This window comes from Macaca thibetana, chromosome 16 (genome assembly GCF_024542745.1).
Source record: "Macaca thibetana thibetana isolate TM-01 chromosome 16, ASM2454274v1, whole genome shotgun sequence".
Lineage (NCBI taxonomy): Eukaryota > Metazoa > Chordata > Mammalia > Primates > Cercopithecidae > Macaca > Macaca thibetana.
The window spans coordinates 9530354-9549700 of record NC_065593.1 but is presented as its reverse complement, the minus strand read 5'-3'; the positions used below and the strand labels follow the sequence as shown (position 1 = coordinate 9549700).

At 41.5% G+C, this 19347-nt stretch overlaps 1 protein-coding gene across 3 annotated transcripts in view; it reads left to right on the top strand.

Moving 5' to 3' along the window:
- DNAH9 (dynein axonemal heavy chain 9) overlaps nt 1–19347 on the top strand; it is a 378056-nt gene that overhangs the window by 226238 nt on the left and 132471 nt on the right. For all 3 annotated transcript variants that reach the window (XM_050764993.1, XM_050764994.1, XM_050764995.1), the window contains 3 exons: nt 10296–10438; nt 10810–10971; nt 11167–11400. In XM_050764993.1, the coding sequence (XP_050620950.1) occupies nt 10296–10438; nt 10810–10971; nt 11167–11400 (539 nt within the window). The remainder of the gene's footprint in view (nt 1–10295; nt 10439–10809; nt 10972–11166; nt 11401–19347) is intronic.

Sequence of the window (19347 nt, the reverse complement as noted above, 5' to 3'; positions counted from 1 at the left end):
TGCCAGTTGTATCTCAAATGAGTTATAGATGGACATGAAGAAATCTTACACACAAAGCAAAAATATTAAATTAGGTTCCTGGCTTAATTAGCAAAAGATATATATAACTGTATAAGAAGTAGAGTGGCTTCCCAGGGTAAGAGCAGATGAAACACATATTTGAGTCACTTCCCTTGGCTGCTGGGGTCCTTGATAGGGGTCATGCAACTGCTGGTGACACTGTGCATGAAATGTGAGTCCTTGCTGGATCTGAAAGGTTCATTACTTGCTATGTTCTTATTGACCTGTTATAATAATTCCTGAGGAAGGTGCACTGATCATCAAACCCAGGCCTTTAAGGAATTCTTACAAAACTTGTTCTCTTCAACCTTGACTCAAACTCAGCATCAGCAAGACCCCACTCTAACTTTAGAGGAAAAAAAAATCAGAATTATCCCATGGCTTTCCAGGAAAACACCTCTTCCTCCAGCTTTCCAGCCTTCCAGAAGGCCCATTTTACTCTGGCCCCTGCCAGTTAGCACTAGCCAGCTAAGAAAACCTAGTCAGCTCCAAGTGTGATGTTTCTTCCGCCCCTAGCTATGACAGATTTTATATTTTATTTTACTTTGGAATCCTATGTTATGTTAGGATTTTCCTTTTGCTTTCCAAAAGGCTGAATTGTTTTATTCAAAATTATAATTCATTTTCCTGTCCCAGGCTAGATGACTTTCTGTGTATTCATATATTCAATAATCATTTACTAAGAGTGCACGCTCAGTCACTAGGTACTGTGCTCGAAGATGGATAACATGTAGCCTCTGTGCAGTCTCGTAGAAGAGTTTATAACCAATGGGGTCCCTCTCTTCTAAAGTCATATTCTTCTTTATCTCTAAACCAAACTGTTCTTTTTCTATATCTGTGGGCCAAATCTCCTCTTAGGATCTAGAACATAAAAAGATCCACCTCATGTTCCAGGTGCTTTAAGATTAGAGCCAGGGTTGGTATGTTATGTTCAACACACATCCTATGAGAATGCAGAGCCCAGAAATGTTTATAACACACTTGGCATTGGATTGTTCTCCTCTGGTGGCATCTGGAACTGGACTTCCTGAGGAGCCATCTATGCTGTTAAATAAATTGAATGGTGGCCCAGTTTCCCTAGAAAGAAAAAAAAAACAACAATAAAGTTGGGGCAAAAGAGCAACCATCAAGCATGCACTGATCCTCTAAGACATACTTAGTGGACTCATTAGATCTGCTCACCCCATGTGCCCTCAAACTACAGACAGTGGAACTTTAAACCAGGACCGGTTTGGTTCTCCAGCTGCAAAACAGAAACTCCCAAAGGGCAATGCAAAAAGAAGCGTGAGCAATCAGACTTTTCTTTTCCTTTTGTGGTAATAAACTGGTTTTTTTTTTTCTTGTGGAACCGAAGTCCTATACAAGTTACTCAAGAGACTTTGGTTCTGTGGATTCCCTACATTGCTAACCTCTTCCTTACCACCTATATCCGAGAGAAAATCTATTGCCACCAATTTTCCCCTTATCTATTTCTGAATCCGTATCTTCTCTATCCTCACTACCACTGGTTTTGCCTTCTTTTGCCTTGACAAATGCCAACAATCCTTAACTTATCTCTCTACTTCCCATGCTATCCCCACTCCAATCCATTCTCCTCACTGCTTTCAAAAGGGTCTGTCTCAACTATAATTCCTGGCCAGGAGCAGTGGTTTACACCTGTAATCCCAGCACTTTGGGAGGCCAAGACGTGTGGGTCACTTGAGCCCCAGAGTTCAAGGCCAGCCTGGGCAACACGGCAAAACCCTATCTCCATGAAAAGTTCAAAGAGTATCGGGGCTTGATGGAGAGCACCTCAGGTCCCAGCAACTCGGGAGGCTAAGGTGGGAAGATCACTTGTGTCCAGGAGGTCGAGGCTGCAATGAGTTGTGACTGTGCCATTGAACTCTAGCCCGGGTGACAGAGCAAGACCATATCTCAAAACAAAGAAAAAAAAAAAAAAGAAAAAACCACTGTAATTTTTTTTTATTAGTTCCCAACTGGTTGCAGAATGAATTCCAAGCTCCTTTGTCTGGTTTTCTTCCTTCCTTACTAGTCTCACTTCCCACATTGTGATCTAGTGATTCCTGATTCCTTAAGGTAACACGTTGTGCTACTTCCTGACATCGTTAATTACTTAGGTCGTTCCTTTTGAACCTCAAGTCCTTCTTTGTCTGGATTAACTTCCACCCACAGTAGAATACCTACCTTGAGTGTTCCCTCTCTAGAAAATCTAGAGACAGATCCACTGTCAGTCTTAGGAACGAGTTTCTCCATGTTTCTACAGCACTCAATAGCTGCACGTACCACCACTGCATTGAAATGAGATTGCAAATTTTTGAAAGGCAGAGATTATTGTTTGTTGTTGATCACAATCCAGAAATACAAAAAAAAAAAAAAAAAGAAGAAGAAGAATTAAACACCTACTTCCCAGTTTAGGAAATAAAATAACACTGATGTAACTATTGTTTCATGTATCCATGGGAAGAGATCACCAAACAGGCTTTGTGTGAGCAACATGGCTGTTTATTTCACCTGGGTGCAGGTGGGCTGAGTCCGAAAAAGGAGTCAGCAAAGGGTGGTGGGATTATCATTAGTTCTTATAGGTTTGGGAATAGGTGGTGGAGTTTTGGGGGCAGTGGGTGGATCTCACAAAGTACTTCTCAAGGGTGGGGAGAATTACAAAGCACCTTCTTAAGGGTGGGGGAGATTACAAAGTACATTGATCAGTTAGGGTGGAGCAGAAACAAATCACAATGGTGGATTGTCATCAGTTTAGGCTATTTTCACTTCTGTGGATCTTCAGTTGCTTCAGGCCATCTGGAAGTATACGTGCAGGTCACTGAGGATATGATGGCTTAGCTTGGGCTCAGAGGCCTGACAGCTATTACTCTGTGCAGAGTCCGTTTTTTCATCATTTGTATTGTCAGTTCTTAATACATCTCCCGGCCCATAATTGACATTCAGGAGGTACTTCTTTAAGTAAAGCCGGTAACAGCATGAGAATGATGTGCCATCTCATATGTTAAATATTACGATTGGACAGTTGCTTTGGAAAGTTTTCCAGCAGTGAAGAGAGAGGGACGGGGTACTGAAATAGCCTCCACACTCCCTTGCTTTTTCTCCTTTAAGAATAGGGAAATGTTTTTTAAACTATCATGTCTAGATAGGGTCGCAGTCCTTACACCAGTGTGAAGTGGGGAATCTAACCCTTAGCTTCACCCTTTTTATTGCCAAGTAACTAATCCATGTTAAATGATCAGGATCTCTTTCCTGAAAAGCAGCTGGGGTCTTTAAGGAGTTCTGTACTAACATACAGAAGATGGTGATTAGTCTGGCTTCCAAAATATTAGAATATTTCAATACTATTTCTAATTCCAAGTACTGCATGAAGCCTGAAACTACTTGGAGTTAGAAATAGCGTTTCCCAACTGTAGGTCTCAGGAGGAAACTTCTCAAATATTTAAATAGCCTCTGCCCCTGTTCACATCACAGAATCCCCTCCGGCAATTCAGTTTCCTGCTTTCAGCATGACTACCTACATCACAAAACAAGTGATGAGAATATTGTCAAGAGGCATTATAGGAACAAATGTGAAAATGCAAATTTTTGTTCCTAATTCAGAGATGTTTATCCCCAGCTACTCCATCCGATGGTCTTCTTCTTAAAGGTTCTAGGGATCTTGTGACAAATACCACCATCATATGGCATGGAAAATGTCTCTAAGTGGCCCAGGTGCTTTCAACATCTTGGAATTAAGAGTATTAATAAACCAGGGTCAGCAAATTTCTTCTATAAAGTGTCAGGAAGTAAATGTTTTAGGCTTTGCAGATCACACAGTCTGTCACAAGTGCTCAGCTCTGTCTTTGTAGGGCAAAAACAGCCATAGATAATGTCAGGCCTCTGAGCCCAAGCTAAGCCATCATATCCCCTGTGACCTGCATGTATACATCCAGATGGCCCGAAGCAACTGAAGATCCACCAAAGAAGTGAAAATAGTCTTAACTGATGACAATACACCATTGTGATTTGTTTCTGCCCCACCCTTACAAAGATCAATGTACTTTGTAATCTCTCCCACCCTTAAGAAGGTTTTTTATAATCTCCCCCACCCTTAAGAAGATTCTTTGTAATTCTCCCCACCCTTGAGAATGTACTTTGAGAGATCTACCCCCTGCCCCTAAAACGTTGCTCTTAATTCCACCGCCTATCCCAAAACCTATAAGAACTAATGATAATCTCGTCACCCTTTGCTGACTCTCTTTTCGGACTCAGCCCGCCTGCACCCAGGTGAAATAAACAGCCTTGTTGCTCACACAAAGCCTGTTTGGTGGGCTCTTCACACGGACGTGCGTGAGACAGATAATACCTAATGATCCTGGCTATGGTCAATTAAAGCTTATTTATGAACAGTAAAAATTGAACTTCACATAATTTCCACATTCCATTAAATATTATTATTTAAACTTTCAACACATGCTAAATATTATTTTATTTTTTTTTACCGGTTTTCTTTCACTCCTATTTTTATCAGAAGAGGCTGAAATGAGTCATTCTATTAGTAAGATCTTGATTTTGACAAATTATAGTATGGGAATTTTATATGCATGCCATTAACTATCTCAAAGAATAGAAATTAAATAAGTTGGTACAATTAAGGGAAAACAGTAAATGATCACTTTCATGGTAATTCATTTTTTTATTTCGACCTTTTAAATGATTAAAGCTAATTAGTATGAAACTCTTAGTAGACTCCTAATTGGTTTAGTGCTGTCAAACCATGAAGGCCATAATTTGTTGGAAAGTTGGCGTGAGTTGCCTCCAGATACAGTCGTTCAAGAAAGTGCAGCAGCTTCAATGACTGATACAATCACAATTACTCACACTCTGATTATTACTGATCATCTGCCAGACCACTTACTTTGAGCACCTCACCAAAGTCCGTAAGAAAGTGGGATGGGCGGGGAATGGTGGCTCACGCCTATAATCCCAGCACTTTGGGAGGCCGAGGCAGGTAGATCACAAGGTCAGGAGATCAAGACCATCCTGGCCAACATGGCGAAACCCCATCTCTACTAAAAATACAAAAATTAGCTGGGCATGGTGGCGTGCGCCTGTAGTAGCTGGGACTCCAGCTACTTGGGAGGCTGAGGCAGAATTGCTTGAACCTGGGAGGCGGAGGTTGCAGTGAGCCAAGATCACACCACTGCACTCCAGCCTGGTGACAGAGCAAGAGTCTGTCTTAAAAAAAAAAAGACGGCCGGGTGCGGTGGCTCACGCCTGTAATCCCAGCACTTTGGGAGGCCGAGTCGGGCGGATCACGAGGTCAAGAGATCGAGACCATCCCGGCTAACACGGTGAAACCCCGTCTCTACTAGAAATATTAAAAAATAATAATAATAAAAATAAAAATAAATTTAAAAAAAAGAAAAAAGAAAGTGGGATGTAACATGGTCCCAATGACTTCTTTCATCGCTAACACTCCTGTGATGCTAACATTTCTGTCAGTTACAGAAGAAGGAAAAAGCATGTGTGAACAGCTTTAAAAAAAACTTTTACAAAAGCATCATGTTGGTGAAAAATAGACCGCATTAAAGAAGAACTTGTATATGATTCCAGTCCCAGATAACTTCAACAGCTACCTAAAGACTTGTTCTAGAAATGGGAACATTTTGCTTTTCTGATACCCATTGCTTTTCTGGAGTGAACCATGTTCACCTTGACATCATATCCAGTGTTTGCAACTTTTTAGCTATAGTATTTCCTTCATTCTTACCTCCCTCAATCTCATCTTTTTCATTGAGAAAACTGATGTCATTTAGTTTGGACCTCACAGCTACTTTATACCTCACAGTCTGTCTCCATTATAATTATTCTTATTTTGCAGTTTTCTCTTTTCCTCCAGTATTACCATTCCTCCTTTCCAAGGCCAACTTTTTGTCTGAGCTAGGAGCCCACCCCTAGTTCCTAATTCAGAATTCTTCTCTATTCCATCTTTTCTTTCAATTTCTGACTCTCCCTCTTCTCCACTTTCAAACATAGCCCATTATCTCCATCCTGAACGTTTTTAAATTAATTTTCTTTGACTTGAAGTGACAGCCAAACAACAATCCTAGAACCTTCCCCAGACAAAATTCTCAAAAGAATAAAATTTACGGTTTTCACATTTTCCCGTTGTGTTTTTTTGTATTTCCTATTTCCTTACAAAATAATTTGGACATTCTAAACACAATAAAACAAACACTTGTGTAATTATGAATAATAATGCAAAATAGAAAATTTTATTGTGCATCTGCAAGGGTTTCTTTCCAAAAGGTGTCCAATACCTAGATTACTAGTTTGTCTGATGTGTACATTTCAACTTTACCAAAAAGTGCCAAATTGTTCTCCATAGTAGTCATACACTTGTCTCTGGCCAGTAGTGCATGAACACCTGTTTCTGTCTAACCTCATCAATATTTGGCTTAGCTGACATATTAATTTTTGCCAGTAAGCATGAAATTAAATCCTATTATTTTCCTTTCCCTTTTCACTGGTGACACTGAGCATCATTTCGAACGTTTATTGGCTCTTACTGCTTCTCTTCTTCTTCTTTTTTTTTTTTTTTTTTTTTTTTTTTTGATACGGAGTTTCTCTGTTGTTGCCCAGGCTGGAGTGTGCAATGGCGCAATCTTGGCTCACTGCAACCTGTGCCTCCCAGGTTCAAGTGATTCTCCTGCTTCAGCCTCCTGAGTAGCTGGGATTACAGGCATGCACCACCTTGCTTGGCGAATTTTTTGTATTTTTAGTAGAGACGGGATTTCTCCATGTTGGTCAGGCTGGTCTCGAACTCCCGACCTCAGATGATCCACCTGCCTTGGCCTCCCAAAGTGCTGGGATTACAAGCGTGAGCCACAGCGCCTGGCCTTACTGCTTCTCTTCTATGTGTTGCCTATTTATACAATTTGCACTTTGGATCTTTTGCTTTTTGTCTTTTTCTTATGAAGTTCAGACATTCTTTACATGTTTTGATATTTAGATTTTTTTTGTTCATTATATGGACTGTAAATATCTTTTGGAAGTCTATATCTGACTTTTGTTGTGCCAATTAAGTTTTAATATTGTAATCGTCTTTTTTCTGTGCTTTTTGTGCTCTGTTTCACAAATGTTGTTTTATCCCAATGCCATAAAAATAATTGCCTGTGGTTTTTCAATTATCACTGTTTTACTTTTCATATGTATGTCTTTATTCACCTGGAAATTACTTTTACATAGTAATCTAATTATATTTTTATATCAATATTGAATTATCTTAACATAACTTACTAATTAGTCCAGCCCTTGTCTGCCTCGTGATTTTTTTTTTTTTTTTTTTTTTTTTTTTTTTGAGACAGAGTCTCTCTATAGCCCATCCTGGAGTGCAGTGGCGCAATCTCAGCTCACTGCAACCTCCGCCTCCCGGGTTCAAGCGATTCTCCTGCCTCAGCCTCCTGAGTAGCTGAGACTACAGGCACCTACCACCACGACCAGTTAATTTTTGCGTTTTTAGTAGAGACAGGGTTTCACTATATTGGCCAAGCTGGTCTTGAACTCCTGACCTCCTGATCTGCCTGCCTTGGCCTCCCAAAGTCCCTGCCTCCTGATTTTTCATATCAATTTCCTGTTTATATCTGGATCCATTTCTAGGTGTTTTACTCATTGTTCTATTTATTCACCCCAGTGTCAATTTCACATTGTTTTAACTAAGATAGCTTCATAAGGAGACTTGATTTCTGGTGGAACAAATCACTCTTTCTGGTTCTTTCTCAACAATGCCATTTTTCATCCTTTGCTTTTCTGTATCAATTTTAGGAAATATTTGTCAGAATTAAGAAAGAAACCGATTTGATTTCTTATTGAAATTGCATTTTTGGGAAAGCGGTGATACCTCATCATCCCTCCATGAACTCAGTATTTCTCTCCATTTATTTCTGGTTTCATTTATTCCCTTCAATAGTATGCTGTAGCTTTCACATGAAGATCTGGCTCGTCCCTTTGTATATTTATTACTTACCTGCTCTGTGAGGGGTTTTTTTGGTGTTTTAATTGATAACTTTTCAATTAACAATTTGTTTTTGCTGAGGTACAAAATGTGATTTCCTTTCCAGTATTAATTTTCTATCCAACAAGCTTGTTGTTAAATGCTCTTATGAGTTCCGGTTGTTTACGTGAATATTCTCTTAGATTTTCTAAGTAGAAAATTAGATTTTGAACAGTAATAGTTTTATTACATCCTTAACTATCCTTACACATTTTATTTTTTTCTTCACTTTTTGCACAATTTGTAGCCTCCTATATAATGATGACTAGAAAACACCATAGCAGACATATTTGTCATATTCTTGATTTGAAAGAGAATATTTTATTTTACTATTAGGTATGTTTGCTGTAGGTTTGGGGGTGATATCTATTATTAAAGAGAAAACTCATTTATTGCTAGTTTGCTAGCAGTTTTTAGAAACCTTACGCATCCATTTCAATGTCATATTGTTTTACTTTGTTAATCAATTAATGTAGTAAATTATTTTCATAGTTTTTTTTCTAGTATTTCTCCTTGCATTTCCAGGACAGGGTTTACACTTGGTCATCATATACTAATTTATACATATTTAGTTGGGATTTTAAAAATTGTTATTCATCAGGGAGATTAAGCATATAATTTTACTTTCACATACTGCATCATTAATACAGTGTTTTCATTTAACTTTCAGATTTTTTGCCAATCTGGTAAAAAATAATAATAATAATAAGGTGTAGTTTTAATATACATTTTCATTACGAGTGAGATTGACTGTCCTTGTTCATTAACCTCATTTGTACAAACAAAAAGTAACTAAGTGTAGTTTTGATGTATATTTCTGTTATTATGAGTGAGGTGAAGCATCTATTAATGTTCAACAGAAATTTTTATTTCCTTCACCGTGAACTTTCTTTTCATATCCTTCACCTCATCTATCTATTGAATTATTGATTTTTTCTTTATTTGTAGAGAATTTCTTTACATATTAAGATTAACCATTTTACTATAACATATTTTCTTAGTTTATTCTTTGTGTTTTGCTCTTATTGCTATACTTTGCCTATGATATTTTTGTCATGAAATATTTTTATTTTTCTGCAGTCAGATTGGTCAATTTTTATACATTCATGAAATTTATTTTTCTTTTAACACAGGTTGATTCAGATACAGTTAGAAAATCCTTCCCCACTCAGAGATTATTTCCCCCATTTTTTCTCTTATTTTCCTGCCTTTTTTTAGTTAAATCATTGATCCAGTTGGCATTTACTCTAGTGTGCTGTATAAGATCAAGATCTGGCCAGGTGCGGTAGCTCATGCCTGTAATCCCAGCACTTTGGGAGGCTGAGGCGGGTGGATCACCTGAGGTCGGGAGTTCGAGACCAGCCTGGCCAAACATGGTGAAATCCTGTCTCTACAAAAATACAAAAAAATTAGCCAGGCGTGGTGGCGCGTGCCTGTAATCCCAGCTACTCGGGAGGCTGAGGCAGGAGAATCACTTGAACCTGTGAGGCGGAGGTTGCAGTGAGCTGAGATTGAACCACTGCACTCCAGCCTGGGCAACAAGAGCAAAACTCTATCTCAAAAAAAAAAAAAAAAGAATAAAAATAAAGATCAAGATCTAACCATAATCTTTTCAGATCCCAGTTTTCCCAATGTAGTACCATATATTGAATAGTTCATCTTTTCCCCGTCAATTTAAGGCGTGCTGCCTATCGTGTACTAAATACCATGAAGCCATTCTACTTTCTCCCCATTTTCTCTCATAAACAGTGATAGCTTGCTCTTGTTAAATATATGGACCTATCTGTATGTTTGTTATGGCCCTTTTTACTGGGGGTCTTATAGCTATTTTTGATCCTATTAGCCATGTTTCCTGCTAAATATTAAACTCCTGGAGGGCACAATACAAAAAGGGCAACACAGTAGTTAGGAAATAAATGCTTTGAGCAAAAGAAGAGAAGACAGTTGAAGGCTCTTGTGCTGCCAACTGTCTACCTCAGGACAAGAGGGTACCCTACCCTCTGTTCCAATCATTAACATACTCATTCTCCTGCCCTGGGTTTGGAGTAGACATGGTGTCTGTCCAGCTTCACCAGCAAAAGAGTTGGTACGTGGCCTAAAAACCACTGACCTGTGTCCCAAGGTAGGATAACTTCCCATGTCTGATTGCATCATTTAGTGAGATGCCAAGGCTGCCTATCTGTGCTCCATTTTTTCCCAGGGGAGATACCAGATCTCTACTCTGATGATGAAGTCGAAAACATCATAAGCAATGTGAGGAATGAAGTCAAGAGCCAGGGTCTGGTTGACAACAGAGAGAACTGTTGGAAGTTCTTTATAGATCGGGTCCAGCGACAGCTGAAGGTAAAGAGCCTTTACTGACAGGGGCAGGCAGAGACCCGAGATGATTCATGGGAGCTTCCATTGATATTTCGGGCACAACTGTTCTTATTGTCTAGAGTGGGTGGTGAGTGTGCGGCACCCTTCTCAGCCTGAGCACAGTTGCCAGGACACCCTTCTCATCTGCTTTAAGGGCAGCAGCATCCCGTGTGGATCATGCAGTCTCAGCATTTTTGATCTCTTGGCTGGTGAGGCTGGCTAGCATTTACAGATATTGTCTCTGTTGGATGTACTTCCCAATCTTCCGGGAGCTAGAGAACCCAAGGCCATCTCTGCCTCTCTGTGAGTATTTCTCTGATGCCTTCCTGGTTCTCCCCACCCTTCTGACTTCTCAGGTGACTCTCTGTTTCTCCCCTGTGGGGAACAAGCTAAGAGTCCGCAGCAGGAAGTTCCCAGCCATTGTGAACTGCACAGCCATCCACTGGTTCCACGGGTGGCCTCAGCAAGCATTGGAGTCTGTCAGCCTCCGCTTCTTGCAGAACACAGAGGGCATTGAGGTAAGAGGGAAAAGGAGACACTCCTAAAGGTCCTTCCCAGATGAGGGTACAACGAACTCCATGTCCAGGATGTCAGGGTTAAAGATCAAGCTTGGAGCATAGGTTTCCACATGGTGGAGGAATGGGTGGGGTGAGGGGTGAGCCTCTAATCTTCAACAGGAGATAATCTTTTCATTTCTTGCTCTTTGGTTTTAGCCCACAGTAAAGCAGTCAATTAGCAAATTCATGGCCTTTGTCCACACAAGTGTCAACCAAACATCCCAGTCTTATCTGAGCAATGAACAGCGCTACAACTACACAACTCCCAAGTCCTTTCTGGAGTTCATCAGACTCTACCAGAGCTTGTTGCACAGGCACAGAAAAGAGCTCAAGTGCAAGACAGAGCGGCTGGAGAATGGGCTGCTGAAGCTGCACAGCACCTCCGCCCAGGTGAGCAATGTCCCACTCCCTCCACCTGCAGGGGAGTTGGAGCCGAAGCAGCCTTTTCCAGTGAACTGGAGGGATCACAATCAAGATCTGAAAAATATTTATGGTTTTCCAGGGACTCCCATGTCATCAGTGTCTATTATGTTCTCATGTATTGCTTTCATCCCTTTTTTCTCTACATTGTAGGAGAGCTTTTCAAGTTTATTCTTATCCATAGTAACAGTATCCTTACCACCAGAAACAGTACCAAAAGTTCAGACTGGGCCGGGCGCGGTGGCTCAAGCCTGTAATCCCAGCACTTTGGGAGGCCGAGACGGGTGGATCACGAGGTCAGGAGATCGAGACCATCCTGGCTAACACGGTGAAACCCCATCTCTACTAAAAAATACAAAAAACTAGCCGGGCGAGGTGGCGGGCGCCTGTAGTCCCAGCTACTCGGGAGGCTGAGGCAGGAGAATGGTCTAAACCCGGGAGGCGGAGCTTGCAGTGAGCTGAGATCCGGCCACTGCACCCCAGCCTGGGCGACAGAGCAAGACTCTGTCTCAAAAAAAAAAAAAAAAAAAAAAAAAAAGTTCAGACTGAGTTCCCCAGCAGAAGTGCATATCCCCCACTCAGGTCTGATCCACCCTCTCTCATTGCTGCTGGAATCCCCTGAAGCACGTCTTCCCTCTTCCTCTTTGCAATTTCTTCCTTTTCCTCTCCAATTCACTTCCCTTCCGTCCTCAAAACCAAAAGAAATGAATGGTGAAAGGAAATGGGAAATGGCTGCAGGGTTATACCATTTTTGTTTGTTTTGGCTTACTCCGTTATTTGTCAAAGAGCCATTGGAACCTCAGTTTTTCAAAAAGTCCTGTCTCATTTCATGCATCTCTAAGTGGTTATCTATCTCTATCTGACTAGTTGGCCATTGAAAGAAGGTGCCTTTCGGCTGGGTGCGGTGGCTCACACCTGTAATCCCAACTTTGTGGGAGGCCAAGGCAGGCGGATCCTGAGGTCAGAAGATTGAGACCATCTTGGCCAACATGATGAAACACCATCTCTACTAAAAATACAAAAATTTTCTGGGCATGGTGGCGGGCGCCTGTAGTTCCAGCTACTCAGGAGGCTGAGACAGGAGAATCACTTGAACCCGGGAGGTAGAGATTGCAGTAAGCCAAGATCACGCCACTGCACTCTAGCCTGGATGACAGAGTGAGACTCCGTCTCAAAAAAAAAAAAAAGAAAGAAAGAAAAAAAAAGAAAGAAGGCCCCTGTCATCCTGTCCTTGTTATGTTTTTCTGTTTACTCCTCCAAATGGAACAGGTTTATTTCAGTCAATTTGCTCATCTTCCCTTGGGAGTTGGGGCCAACTCTTGCAGCTGCTTCGCCTCTGCTCACGCCCATCAAATACTGCCTCCTCGATGACCCCTTTCTATTTTCTCTTCTCCAGCAGCAGAGCCAGCCTCTCATTAAGGTGGTGAAATTTCATGAATTTGCACAATTAAACTGAAATCGTGATCCACCTAATTCTTGGACATCATGTGTTCCTGTAGTTATCTGAGCCTTTCATTTTGCCTGTGGAATTGTTCTATTGAACTTTCTCCTTTTGGCTTGTCCTTTTGCCCCTCTTCAGTTTCTTGATTCAGAAGTATTAAATGTACCCAGAGGATTTAAGTTCATTTAGTGGGATGCAGTGAGCCCTCGCAATCTATACACGTAGTCTTTCTTCTGCTCAGGAAATGGTCCTTCTGTGATATGGTTTCGCTCGTCAGATCTGGTCTCTCCTCTGGGAGCAATAGTCAGTTGGATGGGGTCCCCGTGCCCCGTATCTATTACGTTCTCATGTGTTGCTTTCATCCCGTTGGCTTTTTTTCTCTACATTGTAGGAGAGCTTTTCAAGTTCACCCTCACCAATACTAATTTAATAGTGTGTAATATTGCTTCTGCTTCTTAGGCTTGCAATGAAGACTTTAATTATGCCATTGAATTTTTAATTTCCTAACAACCATTTCTCATTTTATCCTTTCTTTTTTCAATGCATCCTATTGCTTTTTTATTTCGGCCTGTTTTTCTGCTACAGTTTCACAGAAACTATCCTATTGATAATGCCAAACAGGTTCCTCCATGTTTTTCCTAGGTCTGGTAATGGATCATTTTCAGTTTTTTCTTATTCTATTTCCCCTTCCCCTTCTCCTTCTCCTTCTCCTTCTTTTTCCATGCTATTCCATTCTTTGCTCTGTAGTTTTATATAGACCTTTTTTTCTTCTTTATTTACCTTCAGGCAACATGGGATCAGTTCAAACTCAATGTTTGCCAACAAATGGCATGTGCAAATTATCTGTGATACCCCTGTCTTTCCCTTTGTATGATGATGAAAACCGCTTCTTAGGATTCCAGTTCAGGGCAGGGTAAGCTACACAGATCCCAGTCTAGGTCCTAGGAGTTTACTTTTGCTATAGAAAGGTAACATCTTTTCTCCTGATCACTTTCTGTTTGTTTCAATCTCTGAATCCGTAGCAAACGGCATAGAATACAATCTCAGAATGCAGTACTACCAGATTTTTAAAAACATCTTCCACCTCCCCATTGTCCTTCCTCTCTTCACCACCTATCATGCCCTCACAACATTCTCCACCAGCCCTGTTCTCCCTCCTATCTATTTATCCTCTGGGAATTGCTGGCCCATCTGTGTGAAGAATGGTTGCCAGGAAGTAAGGGATAGTAAGAATACTTTGATCATGGGGCAGAACCCAGTATTCTCTTTTGTACAGAGCCTGGGTCTTTGAGCAGAGACTGTAGAAAGCACAGTTTCTGTGTTACTGTTTTAGGTGATCTCTATTTAACAAGGAGATGCCTGGCTATCCCATTAAGTGACTCCAGCTCTAGCTGCACACAGTGGAGAATCCTCCCAAGTCCTGGTCTTGCCAGGAGCCAGTACAGGTTCTTGTCTTTGCCACACAAAAAAATTTGAAGGCAAGACCAAAGTTATAGTATGTAAGCTTTATGCACACACTCAAGAGAGGAATGCTGGCATGCTAAAAAGAACAAGCCACGCCCAACATGGAGGGCTCACATACTATACGGAAAAGCATAATGAAGGCACAAAATATTCTATAATAAGGGAAGAGTTTTCTGGGAAATAGGCATGCAATTCCCTGAATCAGGACTTTTCTTGACTAAATATGGTTCATCTGAAACTATCGTAGTGTCAGGTGCATGATGGGAGTGGGAGGTTTCCCCATGGAAATTTTATGGTAATAGGGACATAATGAAGCCAAGGGTTGACAGCTGGTCAGGTTTTTGGCAATCTTGGATTTAACCAGTTTCAGCTGGTTTCTTTGTTACATTCTTTTCTGTGCCTAAAGCAGGATGTGTGCAATCTGTCTTTATTGTTAAGCCTGTTAGAGCAGTTCCTTTCTACTAGGGGGTGGGTCTTTGTGCTAACCTGTTTGGCCTCGTTTGCATTGCTTTTAGTTGCCTGCAAGTAATCATGCCGATTGCCTGCTAACTGCCTGCCTCATTGGCATCAGATTCAGCATCTGAAACCATCAGCAATGACCTTCTTATGTTATATTCTCTACTTCAATGAATGATACTTCCATCTATCCAGTTCCCTAGGCTGGAAGCTGGGGGGTAATTTTAGACTCTTCCCTTTCCTCAGTTCCCACCTTTAAAAATTAATAAATTCTCTATGTTTTCTAAATATCTCTCAATTCTGTCCTCTTGAGTCTTTCCTTCCTTCCTTCCTTCCTTCCCTCCTTTCTTCTTTCTCTCTTTCTCTTTCTCTCTCTCTCTCTCTCTTTCTCTCTTTCTCTCTTTCTTTCCTCACTGTATCGCCCAGGCTGGAGTACAGTGGCGTGATCTTGGCTCACTGCAACCTCCGCCTCCTGGGTTCAAGCAGTTCTCCTGCCTCGGCCTCCCCAGTAGCTGGGACTACAGGTACCTGCCACCATGCCCAGCTAATTTTTGTATTTTTAGTAGAGACGGGGTTTCCCCATGTTGGCCAGGATGGTCTCGATCTCTTGACCTCAAGTGATCCACCCGCCTCAGCTTCCCGAAGTGCTGGGATTACAGGTGTGAGTTACCATGCCCAGCCAAGTCCCTACTTTCAACGTCTTGATTTACACCTTCTTACCTGGATGATTTCAACAAACTGAACTCTCAATCCAGCAGCACCCACTATGTGAGGCCGTTCTTGCATTCCTATAAAATACCTGAGGCTGGGTCATTTATAAAGAAAAGAAGTTTAATTGACTCACAGTTCTGCTGGCTGTACAGGAAGCATTAACACTGGCATCTGCATGGCTTCTGTGAAAGCCTCAGGGAGCTTTTACTGATAGAGGAAAGTGAAGGGGGACTAAGCATCTTACATGGTAAGAATGAGAGTAAGACCAAGAGTTGGAGAGGAGGTGCCACACACTTTTAAATGACCACATCTCACAAGAACTCACTCTCACAAGGACAGTACCAAGGGGATGGTGCTAAACCATTCATAAGACCTATACCCCATGTTCCAGTCACCTCCTGCCAGGCCCCACCTCCAACATTTGACAATTTGACATGAAATTTCTCAGGGACGTATATTCAAACTCTATTACCCACACAGGCGAAAGTTCTTGGGATCATCCTTGGTTCTTCTTCTTTTTTTTTTTTTTTTTGAGACGGAGCTTCACTCTATCACCCAGGCTGTAGTGCATTGGCACAATCTCGGCTCACCGCAACCTCTGCCTTCCAGGTTCAAGTGATTCTCCTGCCTCAGCCTCCCAAGTAGCTGGGATTACAGGCATGTGCTACCATGCCTAGCTAATTTTTGTATTTTTAGTAGACACGGGGTTTCATCATATTGGTCAGGCTGGTCTTGAACTCCTGACCTCAGGTGATCCACATCCTTGGTTCTTCTTCCTCTCCTCTTACTCTCACACCCATACCCAAACCATGAGAAGATCACTATTGACTCTGACTTCAAAATATGCCCAGAATCCCACCATGTCTCACCCTCTTCAAAGCACTGCTGCTGAGTCACGGATATCTTTTACCTTCATAGCCACAAGACCCTTCTAACTAGTTTATTTGCTTCTACTCTTGCCCCCTCTGTAGTCTATTCTCAGCTGAGCAGCCAGAGTGGTCAATTTAGAACATAAATCAGAGGCTGGCCGTGGTGGCTCACACCTGTAATCCCAGCACTTTGGGAGTCAAAGGCGGGTGGATCACCTGAGGTCAGGAGTTCAACACCAGCCTCACCAACACAGTGAAATCTTGTCTCTACAAAAATATAAAAATTAGCCAGGCACAGTGGCGTGTGCCTGTAATCCCAGCTACTCGGGAGGCTGAAGCAGGAGAATCACTCGAACCTGGGAGGCAGAGGTTGCAGTGAGCTGAGATTGTGCCATTGCACTCCAGCCTGGGCAACAACAGTGAAACTCTGTCTCAAAAAAAAAAAAGATAGTGCCCGAACAAAGTGGGCACTCATTAAATATTTGTTGAATGAATAAATTACTGAATGAATAGCATTCTGTTTAGTTCCCCAGACCGTGTGCTAGTGGCATCCTAGACCAGCACTACCCTTGCATATTTCTGCATCCTTTTCTTCCTCAGTTCTACCACACTGTACCCTAGAGTCCAACAGTACTCTTGCAGTGACCCCAAAACTCTACAACTGGTTCACATCTCTGTATCTTTACATGTGCCCCCACCTTGTCATCACTTCCAAGACCTGAACAATTTGTTCCCCGCTGCTCCAGAAGCCCTTTCTAAACTCTAAGCAGTTATGCATTCCCTTCTCTCTGGTTCCATCCTTGAATTACGTCTCCTCTCCTGCATCTATCAAGCTCTGCTGCTATTAGTCCTTCAAGGGCAGAGACCAGGATTCATTTATCTTTTAGCATCAGGAACTGACACATGGCAAGCACCCTACAAATGGGAGAATAAATGGATAGGTGAATAGATGATGGGTGGAGAGGCAAATTAACATTGATCAGTCCCAACATCACCTGCGAGCTCAGAGTGGGGGTGGGGGATAATTCTCGGCAATATTGTGCACATGGTATTCATTCCATAAACACTTAGCAATGGTTATAGTAATGACTCTTCTAGTAAAAATGGTGTCTATGGTTCCTATCTCTGTAATAAACTCTTAATCTGCAGTTGTTCCTTTGGTATAAAAAGACCGAAGTATACCATGAAAATAGTGGTATAAGGCTAAGGACTTGAGTTATTTTGTGTTGGTATCCTACTGCTTGATTATGAGAGGTTTTGATGCTAGTAATCTGGTGGGAGGAGACAAAATGAATGTTATGGCCTTAGCTCAGATAAAAGACAAATCTATTTAGCAATGATAATTGTGTTAGAAGTAGTAATGATAATTGTAATAGTGACGAAAATTAACAATTATATTGTTAACTTCAGGAACTTATTTAATTAATTATTTATTTATTTATTTATTTATTCATTTTTGAGACTGAGTCTCGCTCTGTCACCCAGGCTGGAGTGTAGTGGCCTGATCTTGGCTCACTGCAACCTCTGCCTCCCAGGTTCAAATGATTCTCATGCCTCAGCCTCTGAAGTAGCTGGGACTACAGGCACGTGCCACCACTCCCAGCTAATTTTTGTATTTTTAGTAGGTCTCGCCATGTTGGCCAGGCTGGTCTCAAACTCTTGGCCTCAGGTGATCCTCCTGCCTGGGCCTTCCAAAGTGCTGGGATTACAGGCATGAGCCACCACACCTGGTCAAAGTTCATAAACTTTAGTCTTATAATTTCATTCTTAGAGCTGATCGTAAATGTAACTTTATTTTTCTGTAGCTGAATTCAACATGGCTCTGGATCCATCTTATTCATTTAAGAGTAGAAAGCTCTTAATATTAATCTTGCATTGCATTGTGACGTAGTCACATCAAGTTAAAAACTTAGTCTTTGGGGAGCAGTCAGTTCAGAGTTAAAACTCTCCCACAGGCCTGTTTCCCTCTGGAGGGTCTTTTCCTCCTTCTTCTCTCTGTGGTGGGCTTGGGTTTCCAAAGGTGTGACGAAACATCCTGGCGGACCCCTCCAGTTCTCACTGGCTCTGGTGACAAATGCTGGTCCAACCAGATCTGTAGGTGGTATCTTCTGTTTTTGCATCAGTGTCAGCTGAAGTCTCACAGCTGATGTCATTGCATCCTTTCTCTTGACATTGCCAGGTCCCCCTTTCCTGACTTGCGTTTCACTTGTCCCTCATTGGCATTGCTCAGAGACCACAGTCCTCCCAGCACCTACATCTAACTCAGGTGTAGTCATGAGGAAGAGAGGGTTGTTGGATTGAAGAAATGTTTATAAAAGACCTGAAGGTCATTGCCAATTGCCTACATATAGGACTTCAGCTACACATCTGTCAATCTGGAAATTTAAATTCAGTTTATCTTGGGGTTTTCAAAGAGTCTCAGGTCATCAAACTTACCTGAAGTTGAAAGTTTCATAATTCATGATGACGTATTAGGATTCTTTTGGTTGTAACTGAAAATTCTAACTCAAATTCATTTAGTGAGAAAAAACTAAAAATGAAGGGAAGATGGGAAGGGATGGGAGGGAAAGTAAAGAGAGGAAAGAGAAAATCTTGAGATTACATGATGTAGTTATCAAGACCTTTTTGATGGCAACCAGTGAAAATCCAACTAAAGTTGGTTTAGGCAAAACGACAAAATAAAATGAATGAATTGGTTCGTATAACTGAAAATTCAGAGATAGAGCTTAATTTGAACAGGGCTGGAGCTAGAGACTTGCATGATATTCTGTACATCTCAGTTTTCCCATAGCTGAAGAATCTCTGTGACTTGGATACTCTCAATGGGCAAGGCAGGATCAAATGACAGCTGGAATACCCCAGTGAAACTATAAGGATTTGGAAGTGGGAGTTCTCCAAAGGAAACTTAAACTAAGTAATCAGAATAAAAGTGAACATTTATTAGGCAGGCAAATATTACAGGCCTAGGTAGGACAT